At 44.5% G+C, this 17,135-nt stretch overlaps 1 protein-coding gene across 1 annotated transcript in view; it reads right to left on the reverse strand.

The window, feature by feature from the left end:
* Positions 1-5,986: 5,986 nt before the first annotated feature.
* Positions 5,987-17,135, reverse strand: part of TFAP2D (transcription factor AP-2 delta) — a 41,730-nt gene continuing 30,581 nt past the window's right edge. The window contains exons 6-8 of the mRNA XM_035110726.2: positions 16,127-16,268; positions 11,432-11,545; positions 5,987-6,206 (exon numbers count right to left, since the gene is read on the reverse strand). Of these exons, the coding sequence (XP_034966617.1) occupies positions 5,987-6,206; positions 11,432-11,545; positions 16,127-16,268 (476 nt within the window). The remainder of the gene's footprint in view (positions 6,207-11,431; positions 11,546-16,126; positions 16,269-17,135) is intronic.

The raw sequence follows: 17,135 nt of genomic DNA on the forward strand, positions 1-17,135 counted from the left end.
ATAGCCACCTTCAAATATCTCAAGGGCTATCACATGGAAGGTGGACCAAGCTTGTGTTCTCCTCCCATGGAAGGTAGGACTCGAACCAATGGCTTCAAGTTACAAGAAAGGAGAGTCCGACTAAACATTCAGAAAAAAAAATCTGACATTAAGAGCTGTTCAGTAGTGGAGCAGACTCCCTCGGGAGGTGGTGGACTCTCCTTCCTTGGAGGTTTTTAAGCAGAGGTTGAATGGTCATCTGTCATGGATGCTTTAGCTGAGGTTGCTGCATAGCAGGGGGTTGGACTAGATGACCCTTGGGTCCCTTCCAACACTAAGATTCTATGATTCTTCATTTTCAGGGGAAGCATTTCTAGACCTGGTTCAGCCCCATGAGCTGGAGCCCTGGACACCTGGTGGACCACAATTCCTCCACCCTGCCATAAAGAAAGGCTAATTTCATAATTCCTTTTTGGTGGGGTGGGATGGCTTGGAGGCAAAGCCATCAAGCGCTATTGTAACAAACCCTCCCGGAAAATTTATCACTTTGAGGGAGACTATTTGCATGTTTGGTGGAGCTGCTTAACTGTAGCTATTGCAATATGTTAATGAATAAAGTGATGCTTGGAATGTTTGGGATTCATTCCCAGCCACCCTCATTAACTAATCACCCTGAGCAATGTGGCCTTGGGGATCAGCAGTGGTCAGGAAAGGCCGGTGAGATGATAAACTGCTCTCTCTCTGCCTGTGAAGTGAATACTTTAGAGCTGAAAAGAAATTGGACTGTTGTGCTGAACAAGTTTGCTATGTTTTGCAGCAGTGAAGGCCATTCAATTGGCTGGAACCACACATGGGTAGGATCCTGGTTTGCCTTCTTTATGGTGAAGCTATAGAGACAAAAAAGGAACTGCGGGAGCCTTTTTTGCTGCCATCTGCTGGCTGGAGTATTTCAATGCATCCATTTTATTTATTTCTTGTATCTTGGCAGAGCTGGGGACCCAGGTGGCGCTGTGGGTTAAACCACTGAGCCTAGGGCTTGCTGATCAGAAGGTCGGCGGTTCGAATCCCCGTGACGGGGTGAGCTCCCGTTGCTTGGTCCCAGCTCCTGCCAACCTAGCAGTTTGAAAGCATGTCAAAATGCAAGTAGATAAATAGGAACCGCTACAGCGGGAAGGTAAATGGTGTTTCCATGTGCTGCTCTGGTTTGCCAGAAGCGGCTTTGTCATGCTGGCCACATGACCTGGAAGCTGTACGGCGGCTCCCTCGGCCAATAATGCGAGATGAGCGCGCAACCCCAGAGTCGGTCACGACTGGACCTAATGGTCAGGGTCCCTTTACCTTTACCTTTATCTTGGCAGAGCAAGTGACATCAACTAAATATTTGATCCTGTCCAAGTGAATAGCAGTATGGCTGTACCTGGGAGGGCAGCACAGCAACAGTGGCCCTCTTCACATGCCATGCTTTGCTCATTCTACAAAGTAGCATCTTGGGTTTATGCCCCAGACTCCTGTCCTGATGGTACCTACACACAAGTATGCACACATTGAACAAAATAGGACTTCTGAGTAGATATGCACAGAACCAGATTTTCCCACTGCTGCATGTGTTTCCAGTGTGTTTCCAATGCTATGTGGCAGGCATTCATCGTGGCACAGAGAGTCAGTAAAGGGAGAAAGTTACACCTCCTGAATTTCTGGCTGTAGTTGGTGACATCAGATGATTAATAGGTGAGTTAACCTACCCACCTGTCAAAGTGGCCAACTCTGGTCTGCTGATGTGATCCTGTTCCCCACACCTGTGTTAAAGGTACAGAAGGCTAGAGGGAGGGGCAACATGTTATTTCTGCTTAGAAATCCGAAATACAAAAAAATATTTCCAAGTGCATAAATCAACATAGATTTTATTGCCGTGAAATGTTCACTTAAATGTGGTCATCATCTTCAGAGACCCATGTCTCATGGACAAGTCATGTAGGGAACGGAAAGGTAAAAGAGAATGAGTTTAACCACCAAATTATAAATTGCTGTGGGGTGGAGCAGGGAAGAGGAAAGGAACAATAATCTTTGCCTTGCTTGTGACCAAGTGCTCACTCACATTTAAGTACAATCACAACAACTGCTGTACAGAACAGAATCCATCAGACAAAAGAAGAAAAAATAGCTCTTTAAAAATGATTCCCCATGAAAGAAACTGAAGTTTGGTCTTTTTCTGATGTCGGGGGAAATGACCTCATCTTCCCAACCCCTCAGTCAGCACTTCTGCAGAGTCAGCAACACAGCCAGGAGGAAGAAGCCTTTGAAATTACACTTCCTGGATCCTGCTTGTGGGCCTGGATTTCTCTTACTTTCAGCTCCTCTTGCCCCTTTAAAGCAAACTATTGGAACAGCAGAGTTATCTTTCCAAAGGCTAAGATAAATTCAAATTTATCGGGATTAATTAGCAGCCCTTTCTGATTTGTTAATTTCCAGAGCAAAAAACAAAAAAAAAACAATGTTCTACAGTCTTTTCAAGGGCGGAAGGAACCACTACATGGGGTGGGGGCTCAAGGATGCATCTGAATAACAGGATGCCACCATGTGAGTGCTCCTATCAAGCGACCATGCCAGTGGGAAATTTCAAAAGGAAGATATGAGCAGTGGGTGGTATTTACACAGAGGTCTGAGAGAAAGACTGTACACTGAATCAGGGTTTGTTTTTGTTTTTTTTTGTTTTTTTTTGTATCTTACAGAACATCAAGCCTGACCTGCAAGAAGGTCATTTCACACATTACGCAGCAACAAAATAATGGTTGGCCCCAAGTGTACACTCAAATGGCCCTCAAGCTACATCTAGGCTGCAGCTCACCCACCGTCTTCTAACAAGTGTACTTCGTCTGAAACACATATTTTCAAACACCTGTTTATCACATCCACACTATACATTTTTAGGCGTACACTTTTTTTTAATTAAAAAAAACCACCATAATACAGGAAGGAGGCCCTAAGTACGGGTGCCTGTCTGGTTGGATAAAAAAGATGGCTGTATTTTGCTAATGAGCTTACTTATAGAAAAACATTGGCAACCAAAGGATTATAAAAGACTGAACAGTTAAGATACTTTTGAATATGAACTGGGGTGGAGCTGTGAGTGGCAATAAAGGTTCTTGCCAGGATTTCAAAATGAAGAAGTGGTCCTTAGCTTTTACCATCTGAAAATGCAGTGGTCCCATGAACGCACAATTCCAAAAAACCCATTCATCCCTCTCTTGATTGAATAAAAGCGTTTCTAAATTACAGCCACCAAGGCTGTCCCTGGTCATTCATGCCTGTGCGTCACAGCCAGGGTGTTACAAATGATGGCTACAGGGGACCCGATACCTGCCACACAAAAATAATAATCACTCCCATATTTAACAAAAATGGTGAATCCTTAGAAGGGAGGGTTAAATGTGATTAAGTTACACAAGAGGAGACCTCAGGTAAAACTTCATGATACCAAGAGATTTGTCAATTCTGTGTGTGTGTGTGTGTGTGTGAGAGAGAGAGAGAGAGAGAGAGAGAGAGTAGCTGACTTTTGACACCTCACAAAACCCCACCATGCTTATGTGAGCAGTCTACTTTGGTAAGCAGTATTATATCAGAGCCATGGATTCATATGAGATCAACCCTTCTCCTCCATGTATTGAAAAATGGCTTGCACAGAAGAGGAGCCATGTTCTCATGTGACTCCAACGCTCGAGAGTTATACTGTTCAAACAAGCAGGCCACAAACATGAGTGCATGTATGCAAATTGGGTTTCTGGAAGCAGGGGCGTAGCCAAGATTTTGGTTAGTTGGGCAGAACCAACGTGATTGATCAGTTAGTTATGTATTTCTATTGTTTTATTTGATGGGGGGGCAGCTGTCCCCCCCAGGCTACGCCCATGTGTGGAATTATAATCAGAACCAGCTCTGTGGGATTCCTCTCTATTGGCAGGAATTAAGTGTGTGATGCACAACATGTCAGGGATTTATTTTATAAATATAAACTTGTAAGCATTTCAGCTGGGTTGGGCAACTGAGATTAGGGCAGAATACAGATCTGCAGCAGTTAGCTGAAGTGTGACCTGCTGACCACTGTGTAAGGCTTAGCTGGAAGGACTAGTGGCAAAGTTAGCAATCCTATTACATTTTGATCCTGGACATATTTCACGATGCTTTAGTGAAAAGTTGATTTTACTCTGGATTTGGGTAAGTTTGGTGAGTATTTGGAATGTCAGAACATCATTCTATTTTAAGAAGAGGAAGTAAGACAATTGAGGGCAGTAAGGTTGTGCTCTAGTTTCTGCAGTGAGTAAAGTGTGTGTCTCTCTCTGTGTGTGGCAGATTTGGTGTTCCAGCCCCAACATGCGCATATGTTAAGTGTAGGGTCTAGCTGAATGAACCTGAGCCCAGAATAGCAAACCAGACTTTCAGCAGGTGTCTGGGAAAGCAACTTTTAAGTCCAACTTTATTATAAGCCACAGCTAGAAGGCTTTTGTCACTCCTTTAATGAACCTAACAGAAACAGAATGAGACTGGCAAAAGCTGAGGCATTAAGTGTCAGAATCATGAAACAGCTAGAAAATCATAACTCTCTGGTTGTCTTGGGCATAGCTGCTACAAATGGCTACTTCTGAATCAGATTATTGAATTGGATAATGTGCTGACCTGTAACAAATCTTGAGTTTAGGAATGTGTGTTCGGTGGGGGGGGGACGACATTTGGCACTATTAAGACATTTTCTGAATAAGCAGGGAAAGGGGGGGGTAGCATCTTCTTCCATGCTCATGCCTTCTGGCCTTGCCCTCACTCCTTATGCACATTCAGCATGGTGTCTGTACAAATGATGCCCTACACATGTGCAAACTGTTGGCTCTGTCTGTGTGATCAGGGACCTTTCCTGATTGTGTAGTCAGAGCTTACACACACACATTTGTAATGCCTGCAGGATCTTTCAGACATTGCATCAGAAGCACATTGGGGCAGACCTGGCAGGAGCAATCCTACCCCCCCCACCCCCACAATAAGAGCTGAACAGTGTGGCTGAAGCATGATCGTACAGGCCATTGAAGGGGGGGGGAAGAGAAACATTGTGACATCACAGCAACACACTAGATCTCCCCAGTCCCCTATTCGGATCCAGCAGAGCATTCAGCTGTTTATGGTTTTCTGCGGGCACAGAACTCAGCTGCAGGTGGGAAAGATGGTCAGAAGCTCCAGCTCTTATTTAGTTGAACTTCTCCTAGCTAGCGGTAAGAAGGCTGTGGACTCAGTGGCCACACCCTCCCAAGAGAAGGCACCAAGGCTGGAATGACAAATCATTGACGGGCTTTGACATCAATTTCTGGTGTGGATCTATCAGACGCTCCCAGGCCTCAGTACTCAGTCCAAACTTGTTATTTGAAATACTGTATCTTCAAGTTCTTCCACCTCCTATGCAAGACTTGCTTCCATATTGTCTCTCGTGGGGGCCAATGAAAAGAGGCACTCTTCTCTGTTTCATCCCTTGAACGGGTGATGATGTGACACAAGTTCACCTGGGAGGCTGCATATCCCAGGATGCCATATTCTTTTAGCCTCCGACTAGGCTGTCCAATCAGAAAAGTGTTTCAGCATTAGCCTGTGATAGGTTAGAATTGTGCTGCTTCTTCCAAGTCTGGAAGTGCTAAGGGTGGGGTGGGGGGAGTGTCAGTGTATCATTCGGAATGATCAAATGTATGTGTGTGCGTGCACACACAAAACATCATTGAGAGAGAGAGAGAGGCTTTAAAAAAAGTTTCATCCCACAGTTACTGTACATAGCTGTCCTTGGGGAGAGCAGGGGTGGTGGGTTTTTAAAAACCTCCCCCTCCCCAAATTCAGTTTGGTCCACCGGAGCCAAGTCACTTTTGTTGAGATATATAGATATAGATATATATGTAGATCTATATAGAGAGATAGATAGATATATGTTTTTTAAAAAATATCAGTAGCAAGGTTCTCTGGAAATAGATTCTGTTTGATGTAGCTAATCTGTCTTTTCTGTTTTGCCCTCTTTCACAGCAGCCTCTGAAGTTTTCCGCAGCGGGGCTTTCTCCGAGTTGGGGTGTCCTTGGCCGGATTCTGCTGCTCCGCCATTTTTGTGTGCCGTGTGTTTTTCCAAGTAGTTCAGCATTTCACTGAGAACAGTTTGGAAAGTGCTGAGGGCAGCACATATGGCAGGCGTCCCAAAGCCATGCGTGATCAAGCTGTAAAGGAAGGAGAAAGAGAGAGAGAGAGAGAGAGAGAGAGAGAGAGAGAGAGAGAGAGAGAGAAATATTGAAGAGTTTACTGCACAGATTTTCATTTTGCTGAAATTGAAGACTTGCCCACTAAAATATTTATTACTTTTCGAGTGAGGAAGACACAAAAATAATCTATCTATCCAGGCCAGAAACATCTTCAAAGGTTGATTTTCTTGACAGAAGCTTAGGTCTTAAGTGCAGCCCTTAGGGACCAGATTTTCAGTTGGTGTTGCTTCATTTACTGTGGCCAGGATGCCCTGGAACCCCACAGGTGGAAGAGGATGCCCTGAAGTCCCCCAAAGTAATAGAATGCGACTCCCAACAAAACTGTCTGCTAGGATGAGGAGGAATAAAGTCCAGCAAGAAAAAGCCTCCAAGGTAGAAATATGTGTGGAAAAACACACAGCTTGTACCCACTGGGAAACTCTGGCCCAATCAGGTACTTGTGCACGGGTGTTTATGGGTTTGTGGGTAACATCCACTCTTGGCATGGTGTGGTGAGAGTCAGTGTTTCAACAACAGTGATTCCTGCAGTAATAATGTATGGAACTGGAACATATACTGGGGTGGTAAAACAGGGAGCAGGCAGTCTTCATTCTGGGAATAGGTATGAAGGAAAAGGGTTAACCCCCTTCCAAATACATGGCCCTGATCCAAATCATACTTGGGATACAGTCACATGTAGTTTGGTCTTTCATTTGGATTGCCGGTTTCCCCGCCTGGCATGTCCCCTATACCTTTAATGATTGCCTGGCTGGCAAAAATCAGCACTGACGTTTTTGCGGCCATGGCTATTCAACAGTGGGCAAAGCTTAACATACTGGTTTCTGACTGTTATATAGCTATGAAATGCTGGAAGTATTTGGATGCAGCTAAGCTTGCACTAGGGACACAGGTGGCGCTGTGGGTTAAACTACAGAGCCTAGGGTTTGCTGATCAGAAGGTCGGCGGTTTGAATCCCTGCGACGGGGTGAGCTCCCGTTGCTCGGTCCCAGCTCCTGCCAACCTAGCAGTTCGAAAGCACATCAAAGTGCAAGTAGATAAATAGGGACTGCTACAGCGGGAAGGTAAACGGCGTTTCCATGTGCTGCTCTGGTTCGCCAGAAGCAGCTTTGTCATGCTGGCCACATGACCTGGAAGCTGTACGCCGGCTCCCTCAGCCAATAATGTGAGATGAGCGCGCAACCCCAGAGTCGGTCACGACTGGACCTAATGGTCAGGGGTCCCTTTACCTTTACCTTTTAAGCTTGCACTAGAGGCAGAGGTGTAGGAAGGTCAGGTGGTACCCAGTGTGGAAAATTTCTTGTCACCCCCCCCCACATACACACACATTGATTTTTTTTTATTTGTCTGCAAAAATGGTTTTACATGATTTCTTATTTTCTTACAAAGGAATGTGGATTCTGGGCCCCTGATAACAAGTAGGCGACTGTGGACAGATACTTAAATCTACAGGATGGATTGTGTTTTGGCTCCACTGAATTGAAATTTCAGCCCTCATGACATATGAAAACAGCCAAGTAAGCAGTTATTTGCGTGGAGGAGGCTCAAGATATTAACTGATATGCATGAAATTTCAGATATAGCTATATAATCCCTAGTGTAGTAAGGTAAGATCTTTGGAGCAGGCATTTTTTAAAAAATAAATAAATTATGAACCACTCTAGTAGGGCAAAACAAAAAAATTTTTCCCCCTTCAGCAGCACCTTAGAGACCAACTAAGTTTGTCATGGGTATGAGCTAGTGGGGCAGTAATTGTTCCTTGATAATATGGCACTCGGGTCGCCCCTGACTGGAGGCTACAGAGAGGAACCTCCTAGCTTCCTAGACTATCATTTATCCTGTGCTGACCTTCCTAGAATTTCTGACCTCATTTCCTACTTTCTTCTTTTCCATGCCACCTTGGCATCCGCCTTGAGTCTCTCTCCATTTGAGATGAAAGAGAAAGCAAGGTTCATTGCACCCCTTCTATTCTTACCCTGGTACAATGCTCTTTGGGGAAACAAAAAATGGATTTGTGTTTGTAAAGAGTGTTCTGAGAACTTTGGTGGTGGTTGGATATTATGCCAATTTTCTCAAGTCATTATGCAGTTAAGCATATGCAGCCATGCCCAGAAGCTGGATGGGAAGGGTGTCTCCGTCATGTTTTAATGATATCCTTTCACTGAAACAAAACCAGCCAAATAGGCCTCAAGACTTGGACTCTCCTTTGGCAGCAGCTACAAGGTGTCGCACACCCCACCCCACCTCTCCACCCCCAGGCTGACAGAGCTCAGTCTTATGGTGAAGGAAATAGCTTTACTCTCCATGGGAGGTGGAGGAGAAAAAGAGGAAGCCACCATCTGTCTATCCCCGTTTACAGCAATGGCCAAGTCTGGATATTTCTAGCAGCAGAAGTTGCTATCAAATATTTACAACATACTGTGGCAGGCTGATGATACTCAAAGAGAGACATGTGCCTCTGCTATGCCCTGCTCAGTGTGAAAACATCTAACCCCATGAGTGGCCCCTATGACTGCAGAAGCCCCTTCCTGCAACCTCTACAACATACAGTGGTACCTCTACTTACGAATGTTTCTACTTATGAATGGAGCTCCGTCCGCCATCTTGGATGCGGTTTAGATAGGATTTTTTCTACTTACAAATTTTTAGATAGGGTTGCTTCGACTTACAATTTTTTTCTCCCAATGCATTCCTATGGGATTCGACTTACAAATGTTTTCGACTTACAAATGTGTGTTTGGAACGCATTAAATTCGTAAGTAGAGGTACCACTGTATTACCTGTGGTTCTTCTCAGTATGTAACTTGTTCATGGTTAGAAGCTAGAATGCCTCTCCTCATGATGGATAACACCAGGGCTTAGCGCCAAGCCTTCAGATGCTTTACAGCAGGCACAGCCAAGGTGGGGGCCCTCTGGATGTTGTCAGACATCAACTCCCATCAGCCCCAGCCGGCATGGGAGTTATAGTGCTGAACATCTGGAGGCAGGGCCGGTGCTAGGGTTATTGGCGCGCTAGGCAAGATCACCTTCTGGCACCCCCCCCCCCGGGGTATGTATCTTATCGATGCACGCCTGGTGGTTCCACTGACTTACTTTAATTGGAAGATCAATGTTTCAGCTGATAGCTCAGACGTGAGATGGTGCAGTGTGAATGGCAGGAGGGATGAAAACTTTATAGAGCACATGGGATGACTGAAGCTCTACGGGGCGCAGAGCCCATGCTGCTGGCCTGGGCAGCGGACGCTGTCTCCGTGCCACTGCCGGCGCCGCTTCCTTCCTGCTCTCGGCCGCTTCTGGCCGCTTCCTCCTGCTCGGCCCTGCAGCCAATCAGAAGCTGCGGGCGCCTCTGGGCCAAGCGGGAGGAAGCGGCCGAGAGCAGGAAAGAAGCGGCGCTGGCAGCGGCACAGAGACAGCGTCCGCTGCCCAGGCCAGCCTCCAGAAGGCGCGCACAGCAGTGGCGGCCTCAGAGGAGGACCGCCTCCTGCGTCCTCCTCCCCACAGTACCCCTGATCGCCAGGCGCCTTGGCGCCCCCCGCCCGAGCCTAGAGACGGCTCTGCAGGCAGCAGCGGATGGTGGTGGCGGCGGGTGGGCTGGCCAGTGCAGCGCCCCTCAATTTCGGCACTCTAGGCAGTGGCCTAGTCCGCCTAAATGGACGCGCCGGCCCTGTCTGGAGGGCCACCCTTGCTTTACATAAATTTATTTTGGGAACAAAAAGGTGAGAGCAGTCTCCAGTGTTTTCTTGAAAGGATCTCGCTTGGTCAATAATCACATTTTTGTGGCCCACGCACAGCACTCGCTGTTTTCATCTTCATGAGGATCTGCTTGCAACGAGTGTATCAGCCGTGTCTCTTGCTGCATGAGGGACTGTATCGGCCACAATGTGGGCATGCTTTATGCGGGGTTTCAGCTTCTCTGGCACTGAAGCCTATGCACATAGCTCAGTTGCCCATGTCGGATGTGTGGGTGTTGGGGGGGGGTCAAGGGAAGCTGCAGAGGCCGTGGTATCGCCCCACCACTCCTTTCTGGGCATGGCCTATTAGAACCCACACATTCCCTTAAATACTATGAAATTGTTTAGTGGTAGTTCTACTGGTTGTGTTTTAGTTAATTTTGTTTGCAGAAAATCTTGCAGGGTTATATTCAGATACCCTGTCATAGCAGCACAAGGCTCCATAAAGGTTTTGGCACTTCAAGAATTTAAATCCTGGAGAATGTAACCTAGTCCTATGTCCTTTCTTGCTTCCACATATTCTTCTTTTGTTTAGCTCACTAGCAGAGCAGCAGAAAAGAAATGACTGCTTCTCACCAGCACCACCAGAGGGCACCTGACCACTCAGGAATGACAGCACCTTGGAACGAGACAATAGTTTCCATTGCATTGTGCAAATTTTCATGAATTTGGATTTCATGTTTAAGCCCACATATTCCACTGGACAGTTTTTCATTATGCAAAAACTGAAGTGGTTTAATTGTTTATTTACTTAAAACATTAGTCGTTTCCGACTCTTCGTGACCCCGTGGGGGCAGATCACCAACAATAATTTAAAGAAAAACATGGGGGGGGGGAAGCTAAACTATTAAATGTTGAAGAACACACACACACAAATAAAAGCGTCTCTTAAAATAATCTTAGAACAGTGCACAAACAATGCAGTACAGATCAAAACAGGAGTTTAAAAACCATTCATAGCCTCATGCTCCTTTAAAATGGAAGGTTTGACCATCCGGTGAAAGTCATTAAAGGGAGGGCTAAGGCAAGCCACGCTGGGAAAAATTCAAGAGCCTTTTCTAATCTAAGTCTATATTATTTATATAGCAAAATAAAAGTCTTAGATAGTAACTGTGTTCCAGAGAGCCAAACTCTCTCCTGGATCAAATTCTAAGACATTCCTGTGCCTTGGGATCCTGTAAGATGTGGTTGCTACACAAGGACTAAACTCGGCATAGCTCCCTTACCCAAGGACAAAAAGTTCTACTAGCCTCCTTTTATGCACCCCTTGAAAGCTCTTCCCTACCACACATAGATTGGATTGAACAGATACTAGTCTTAATGTAGAACTTACCGTGGCAGCATAAGAAACTTTCCTCCCAGTTTCTTGAGAGAAAGCACATTGAAATCTAAAACATTCACCAACTAACATTTCAAGTTGACTTACAGAAGACAAATGGATTTCAAAGGTCATACCTGAAATGTGTTAAATGTCTCTGGATGTCAAGGTCCAATATTGGAGTGGGTCTTGAGGATCCCAAGGGTGATCTATCTTGGCTTAGCAGGTCCTGAAATTCTTTACATATTTGCCTAGAATAAAAATTGATGCATAATGTCCAAGATGTCTACCCAATGTCCCAATGCATGCTCCAATGTGTTGACATCTCTTAGCAGAAATGGATTCCCAGGTATGGAGCACAACTGAATAAATAGTAGCAGATGGTACAGTGGGAGGTGGGCTGGGAAATGAAGGCATTCTTCAAAGCTCTGCTGAAAAGAGTTTGGCACTGGCACTATTCCACTAAAATAGCATGTGAAATAGCGACACTATGAAATGCATATGGAATGTGCATAGAGGCTCATTGCTTCTTTGCTTTACAAGTGAAACTGTGCCAGGATGTTTGAAACACGTAATATAAAATTGGAGACCAGATCATCCAGCATGTGGACTATTAGCTGGCCATTGCTCTCTTATGCTGTTTAGTGATGATATTCAAAATCAATCTACATTCCAAAAAATGTGCATATGCATGCACATGCATGTACACACACATAATACAACGACAACATTCCAACGCAATTTATATGTGGTTATGCTGCTTTTGGAATCTATTTTAAAATGCTTCAGGTTGCAGTATTACTAAACCTTGACCACCCAGTTCCAGGCTTTGGTCAATAGAACTTCACATTTCAGTGAACAGGAAAGGCCATCAATGGGAGGCATCTCCCTACAACCAGGACTTGCCAACCATGCTTATCTCACTCATGTCTAAATTCAGCTGCTATCAGCTTAAAGGTAAAGGGACCCCTGACCGTTAGGTCCAGTTGCGGACAACTCTGGGGTTGCGGCACTCATCTCGCTTTACTGGCCGAGGGAGCCGGCATACAGCTTCCAGGTCATGTGGCCAGCATGACTAAGCCATTTCTGGCGAAACAGAGCAGCGCATGGAAATGCCGTTTACCTTCCCGCCAGAGCGGTACCTATTCATCTACTTGCACTTTGATGTGCTTTCGAACTGCTAGGTTGGCAGGAGCTGGGACCGAGCAACGGGAGCTCAACCCGTTGCAGGGATTCGAACCGCCGACCTTGTGATTGGCAAGCCCTAGGCTCTGTGGTTTAACCCACAGCGCCACCTGCTATCAGCTTACTTGTACGCAATTTTCATCCACTATGTCAGTGAGACTACTGCATAGGATCGAAGACAGACGATCAAAGGAAATAGTGCTACATGGGGTTAACCTCTTGGTTGCACACCATTGCACTGTTCTCTCACCATCTCACAAGGAAGCCACACATACGTAAAATATTGACTTCTGGAGCCTGCAGTGTAATTTTCAAAAGAGATGATGAGCCATGCCCTTCCTTTTGAGGCCATTATCAGAAATAAGCAAATCTCTTGGGTGCATGCCACAAACACCTCCCAGGTAGGGTTTTTTTTTGTGTGTGAATAATTTCAGAACCTGCCTCTTAGGTTCAGATAGGAGGCCACTTCAGCTTGTGTTTAGAGGGTTGCTTCAGTCCATTTTCTGAAGCCTCACATGACTTTCCCACAGACTATAATGGGGAAATTAAAAAGAGTCTCCACCTTTAAAAAAAATTTAAGGCAGAATTGGGTGTTATATGCAGAGCTGAGTTGCTCTCAATTTCTAAACAGACTGTATGAAACAGTGTAATTTGTCTGAGATTCCTGCCTCATAGAACTGTTGAGTTGTAGAGTTGGAAGGAACCTAGTTATCTAGTTCAACCCCCTGAGACTTTTGCACAGCCTTGCTCTCAAGTTCTACACCAATTTTCCCTACAGGCATAATTTTATCTCATGAACAATAACCTTCCACACGAACTTCTTTCTCTAAGATCCAGGGGAGCCTGCGTTAAGGCCCACCAGTCCATATCAAGCAAATCTTTGCTCTCTAGCATTTTAGCCTTTGTAGCACATCAAAAGTCTTATTTTTCAAAAAAGGAAACAAATGATTTGCAACCGTTGATAGTTTAAAATGAAAGCAAATAGTATTAGTTTTTATCATGCCAATCTTTACAGTGTTAAATCATAGCTCCCCAAAACTCTAATGCAAATCATTAGTGTGAGTAAGCCCCAGAGTAATTTTGGTCCAGTCTTTCTTCGAAGCTCTGCCACTCTTGGCAGGAAGGGGTCACTTTGAAATGGTATGCTGACGTGCCTGCAGATGAACGAATTGGTCTGTGCTAGTCCTAGGTAAATGTTTTAAGAGTCTGTTTGGTCTTTAAAATCCTGGCAGACTAATTGTTTTTTATGGCTCCTTGGGGAAGTTAAAGGGCTTCAGGAGGCCTATTTGCCTCTGTTATGTTTGTGCATTTCAGAACTTCTGATTGTAATGACTGTGTGTGGCCTAATAAAAGTGGCAGCTTGTTTCCTTCCATTTTAAGCCAGTTATGTGATTTTTGGACTATTGCATGCTGGTATAGCCAAAGGGGATTCTTTGAAGAGAGGTTATACATCAAGTAGGAAAGAGGTTTCCCTTTTCAAGGAAACAGAAAGCTTGCTACTTTCATTGAAGCCTTTGATACTGTATAAGTTATTTGCGGTCACCTGTATCTTGTCGCCAGGCAGCACACCATGGCCGTTGAAAATGTGAAAGAGGCACAGGGGAAGGAACTCAGAAGCACTTACAGAGCAAAAAGCCTACTCTCTGTCCTTCATGAATGAATATGCAGGGCAGGTATAATACAGAAAGTCTGATCCCTAAACAAATTGGGCTGTTATAGTTTGATTGAGTCTCATATCTCAGACCAACAGAACAAATTAACCTACTTTGTCTAGCCTATCATGTGAGCTTAAATGGTTTGTGCATTGGACTATAATGCTACAGTGCAGTATGTACTTCTTTGGGGGTCTTGTTGAAATCAGGGGAAGTTTTGTAACTGGGCTTATTCAGAATACCTGAGAGAGACTCTTACTGAAACTGCATTAGTGAAAATAATAGCTGGTGTGCACAGTGACTAGGTCTGGGGAGACCTTGGTTCAACGCCCCACATCCATGAAGATCACCAGCCTTCTTCATAGACTGGGATGAGGATAACATGGGATAAAGTGACAGGGAAATGGAGACATGTTAGCAGTGGTGTCCCTTAGGTCTGCAACATCTGGTCTTTTGCATGTTTACTCAGAAGTAAGCTTCTGTTGAATAAGCCTCCTCATTTCAGAATAATTGCATTTGGGATTACATCCTTGCTTGTGTATTAAAATAAAGCAAATAAGAGACTGAAGTCTGTAATGTATGTTTATGGCCATCATTACAATAAACTAAAAAAAAATACAAGGCCTTTACTCCAAAATATGGCCCTTGATTTTTGAAAAATTAAAATTAAGCCATTGACTTTTGCATAAGTAACCAAAAATATTTCAAGAAAACATTTTCCTCGCTTTTTCCATATTGCCAAAAAAGTTCAAAAATCAGATAATTTCATAAGATTTAACATCAGGAAGTCAATAGGCTGTTTCTGGCCTGCTCCTGTCTTGATGTTTGCATGTAATAATGTCTTCTTCATGTACTTTAGTAAATTCAGCACATTTGGGCACATTCAAAGAAGTTTGATATGGAGGATCGCAAGTCAACTGCTATACAGTGAGGTTTTCATGAGAATACTGAACTTCTTGGTCAGTTTATATGTTTCCCATGAATCCCACTGGATAATTCCCATGGCAAATCAAGCAGAGATGGATTTAGCACAGTGCGACTGGTTCCCCTGCACTGTGTGCCAACCTGAGGGTCACGCCACAACTATGTTGCAATGCATATGCAGAATAGACATGGAGAGGTGGGAGGGCCCCAAATTTTGGCCTCATGGAGGGGGCTGCTGAAATTAGAAAGACCAAAGTTCTCCCTTGGTACAAGTGCACTACAGAATTGGCTCATGTGCATGGTTTGTTCAGCAAGCCAGCAGGCATCTTCTCAATGGTAGACACCTGGAATTAAGACTGTATTTACAGAGCAACCAGAAGCTTGACATGGACCATTCACGGAACACATGGGCACATCTTTAGAGAACATTTTGAAGGAGTCATCCTAGGCTTTGCAAAGTTTGTTTTCTGAATAGACCTCGCAAAAATGAGCAAAGGTGCTTTCACTGCAGAAACACAGTTTTCAAAGTCCTGAGTTAAATGAAAATCACTATGGTCAGACTTGCAGCTGGGCAGTCTATGTCTATGACATGCAGGTGATCAATTCTGATTATGCCCAGTAGAGGGCAATAATAGCATAACAGAAAACAAGCAACAGTCCATCTGTCTGTCATGCACCAGTCAGCGGATTCCAGTGATGTGTCAGCTGCCGACTTCTGTTAAAAAACATCCAACTCATCTTTCTCCACACAAATGGAATTGGCGATTTTGCATTTCTAATAATATAGTGCTCATGCAAGTACAGTAGACCGCTCATGTGAGCGCTATACTTTCAGAACTGATACAAAGTGCTATTCTATTAATATTTACGTATTTGTCTCACTAAATTCAACACAATGGACTTCCTAGGAAGCGTGTTTCAAGCTGCGGCCTTTGTAACTAATGCATTTATGTATCATGGAACAAAAACAATCTAAAAGTTTGCAGAGGTACACATGCCCTTCCACTGTGTTTTGGGCTGATCCACGGTCAGTTTACAAACCAGCATGAAAATTATCTGGCTCTTCCTTACTTTGTTGCTAGGATCATCTTTTTCCTTGCTGTTTGTTCCTTCTGTTCCATGTGCTGCCTGGCAAGATGCTCCCCAACCGCCTTAGCTGGGAATTCAGTTTCACAAGTGTAGCCAAAATCCCTGGCCAAATGTAAAGCTTCTCCTGCAAGCGGACAAAAACAACTGGGTCATTTTACATTTAGTCTTTGGTACTTTACTTTACTTAGAATGTACAGACACTGTCTCTCTCAACCTAGATAGATAAATGTTTATAATTTAAAGCATTTTTACCTGCTCTTCAAACAAGAACAATGCCAGAGCAGATTGCATAAGAGTAAAGGTAAAGGGTAAAGGGACCCCTGACTGTTAGGTCCAGTCGCGGACAACTCTGGGGTTGCGGCGCTCATCTCGCTTTACTGGCCAAGGGAGCCAGCGTACAGCTTCCGGGTCATGTGGCCAGCATGACTAAGCCGCTTCTGGTGAACCAGAGCAGCGCACGGAAATGTCGTTTACCTTCCTGCCAGAGCAGTATCTATTTATCTACTTGCATTTTGACGTGCTTTTGAACTGCTAGGTTGGCAGGAGCTGGGACCAAGCAACAGGAGCTCATCCCGTCACAGGGATTCAAACTGCTAACCTTCTGATCAGCAAGCCCTAGGCTCTGTGATTTAGACCACAGTGCCACCCGCATCTACTCTGCATAAGAGTAGTAAGAAACAAAACAACAACAACAATTTTTGTTGTTGAAATATGGCATCAAAAAAACAAAATATGGTACTGACAACCCTGAAGAATCGCAACCATCAAAATACAAGACTGGACTTTGGCAAACTTAAACTTTGGCTGAGTTTTTAATCCATGCTCACAAGACATTATCCAAAATGTATATGTATCCTGTACTTTGTGTTTAGATACGACTGATGCCTTGTTTCTCAAACCAGTTTCCCACCAGCTTAAATTGTTCTGAAGCCATTCCTCATTTGTCTCTAGCCAAAGCATGAACACATTTGCATGGGGCAAAGACATCCCT

The sequence above is a fragment of the Zootoca vivipara genome, chromosome 3 (assembly GCF_963506605.1).
Source record: "Zootoca vivipara chromosome 3, rZooViv1.1, whole genome shotgun sequence".
Lineage (NCBI taxonomy): Eukaryota > Metazoa > Chordata > Lepidosauria > Squamata > Lacertidae > Zootoca > Zootoca vivipara.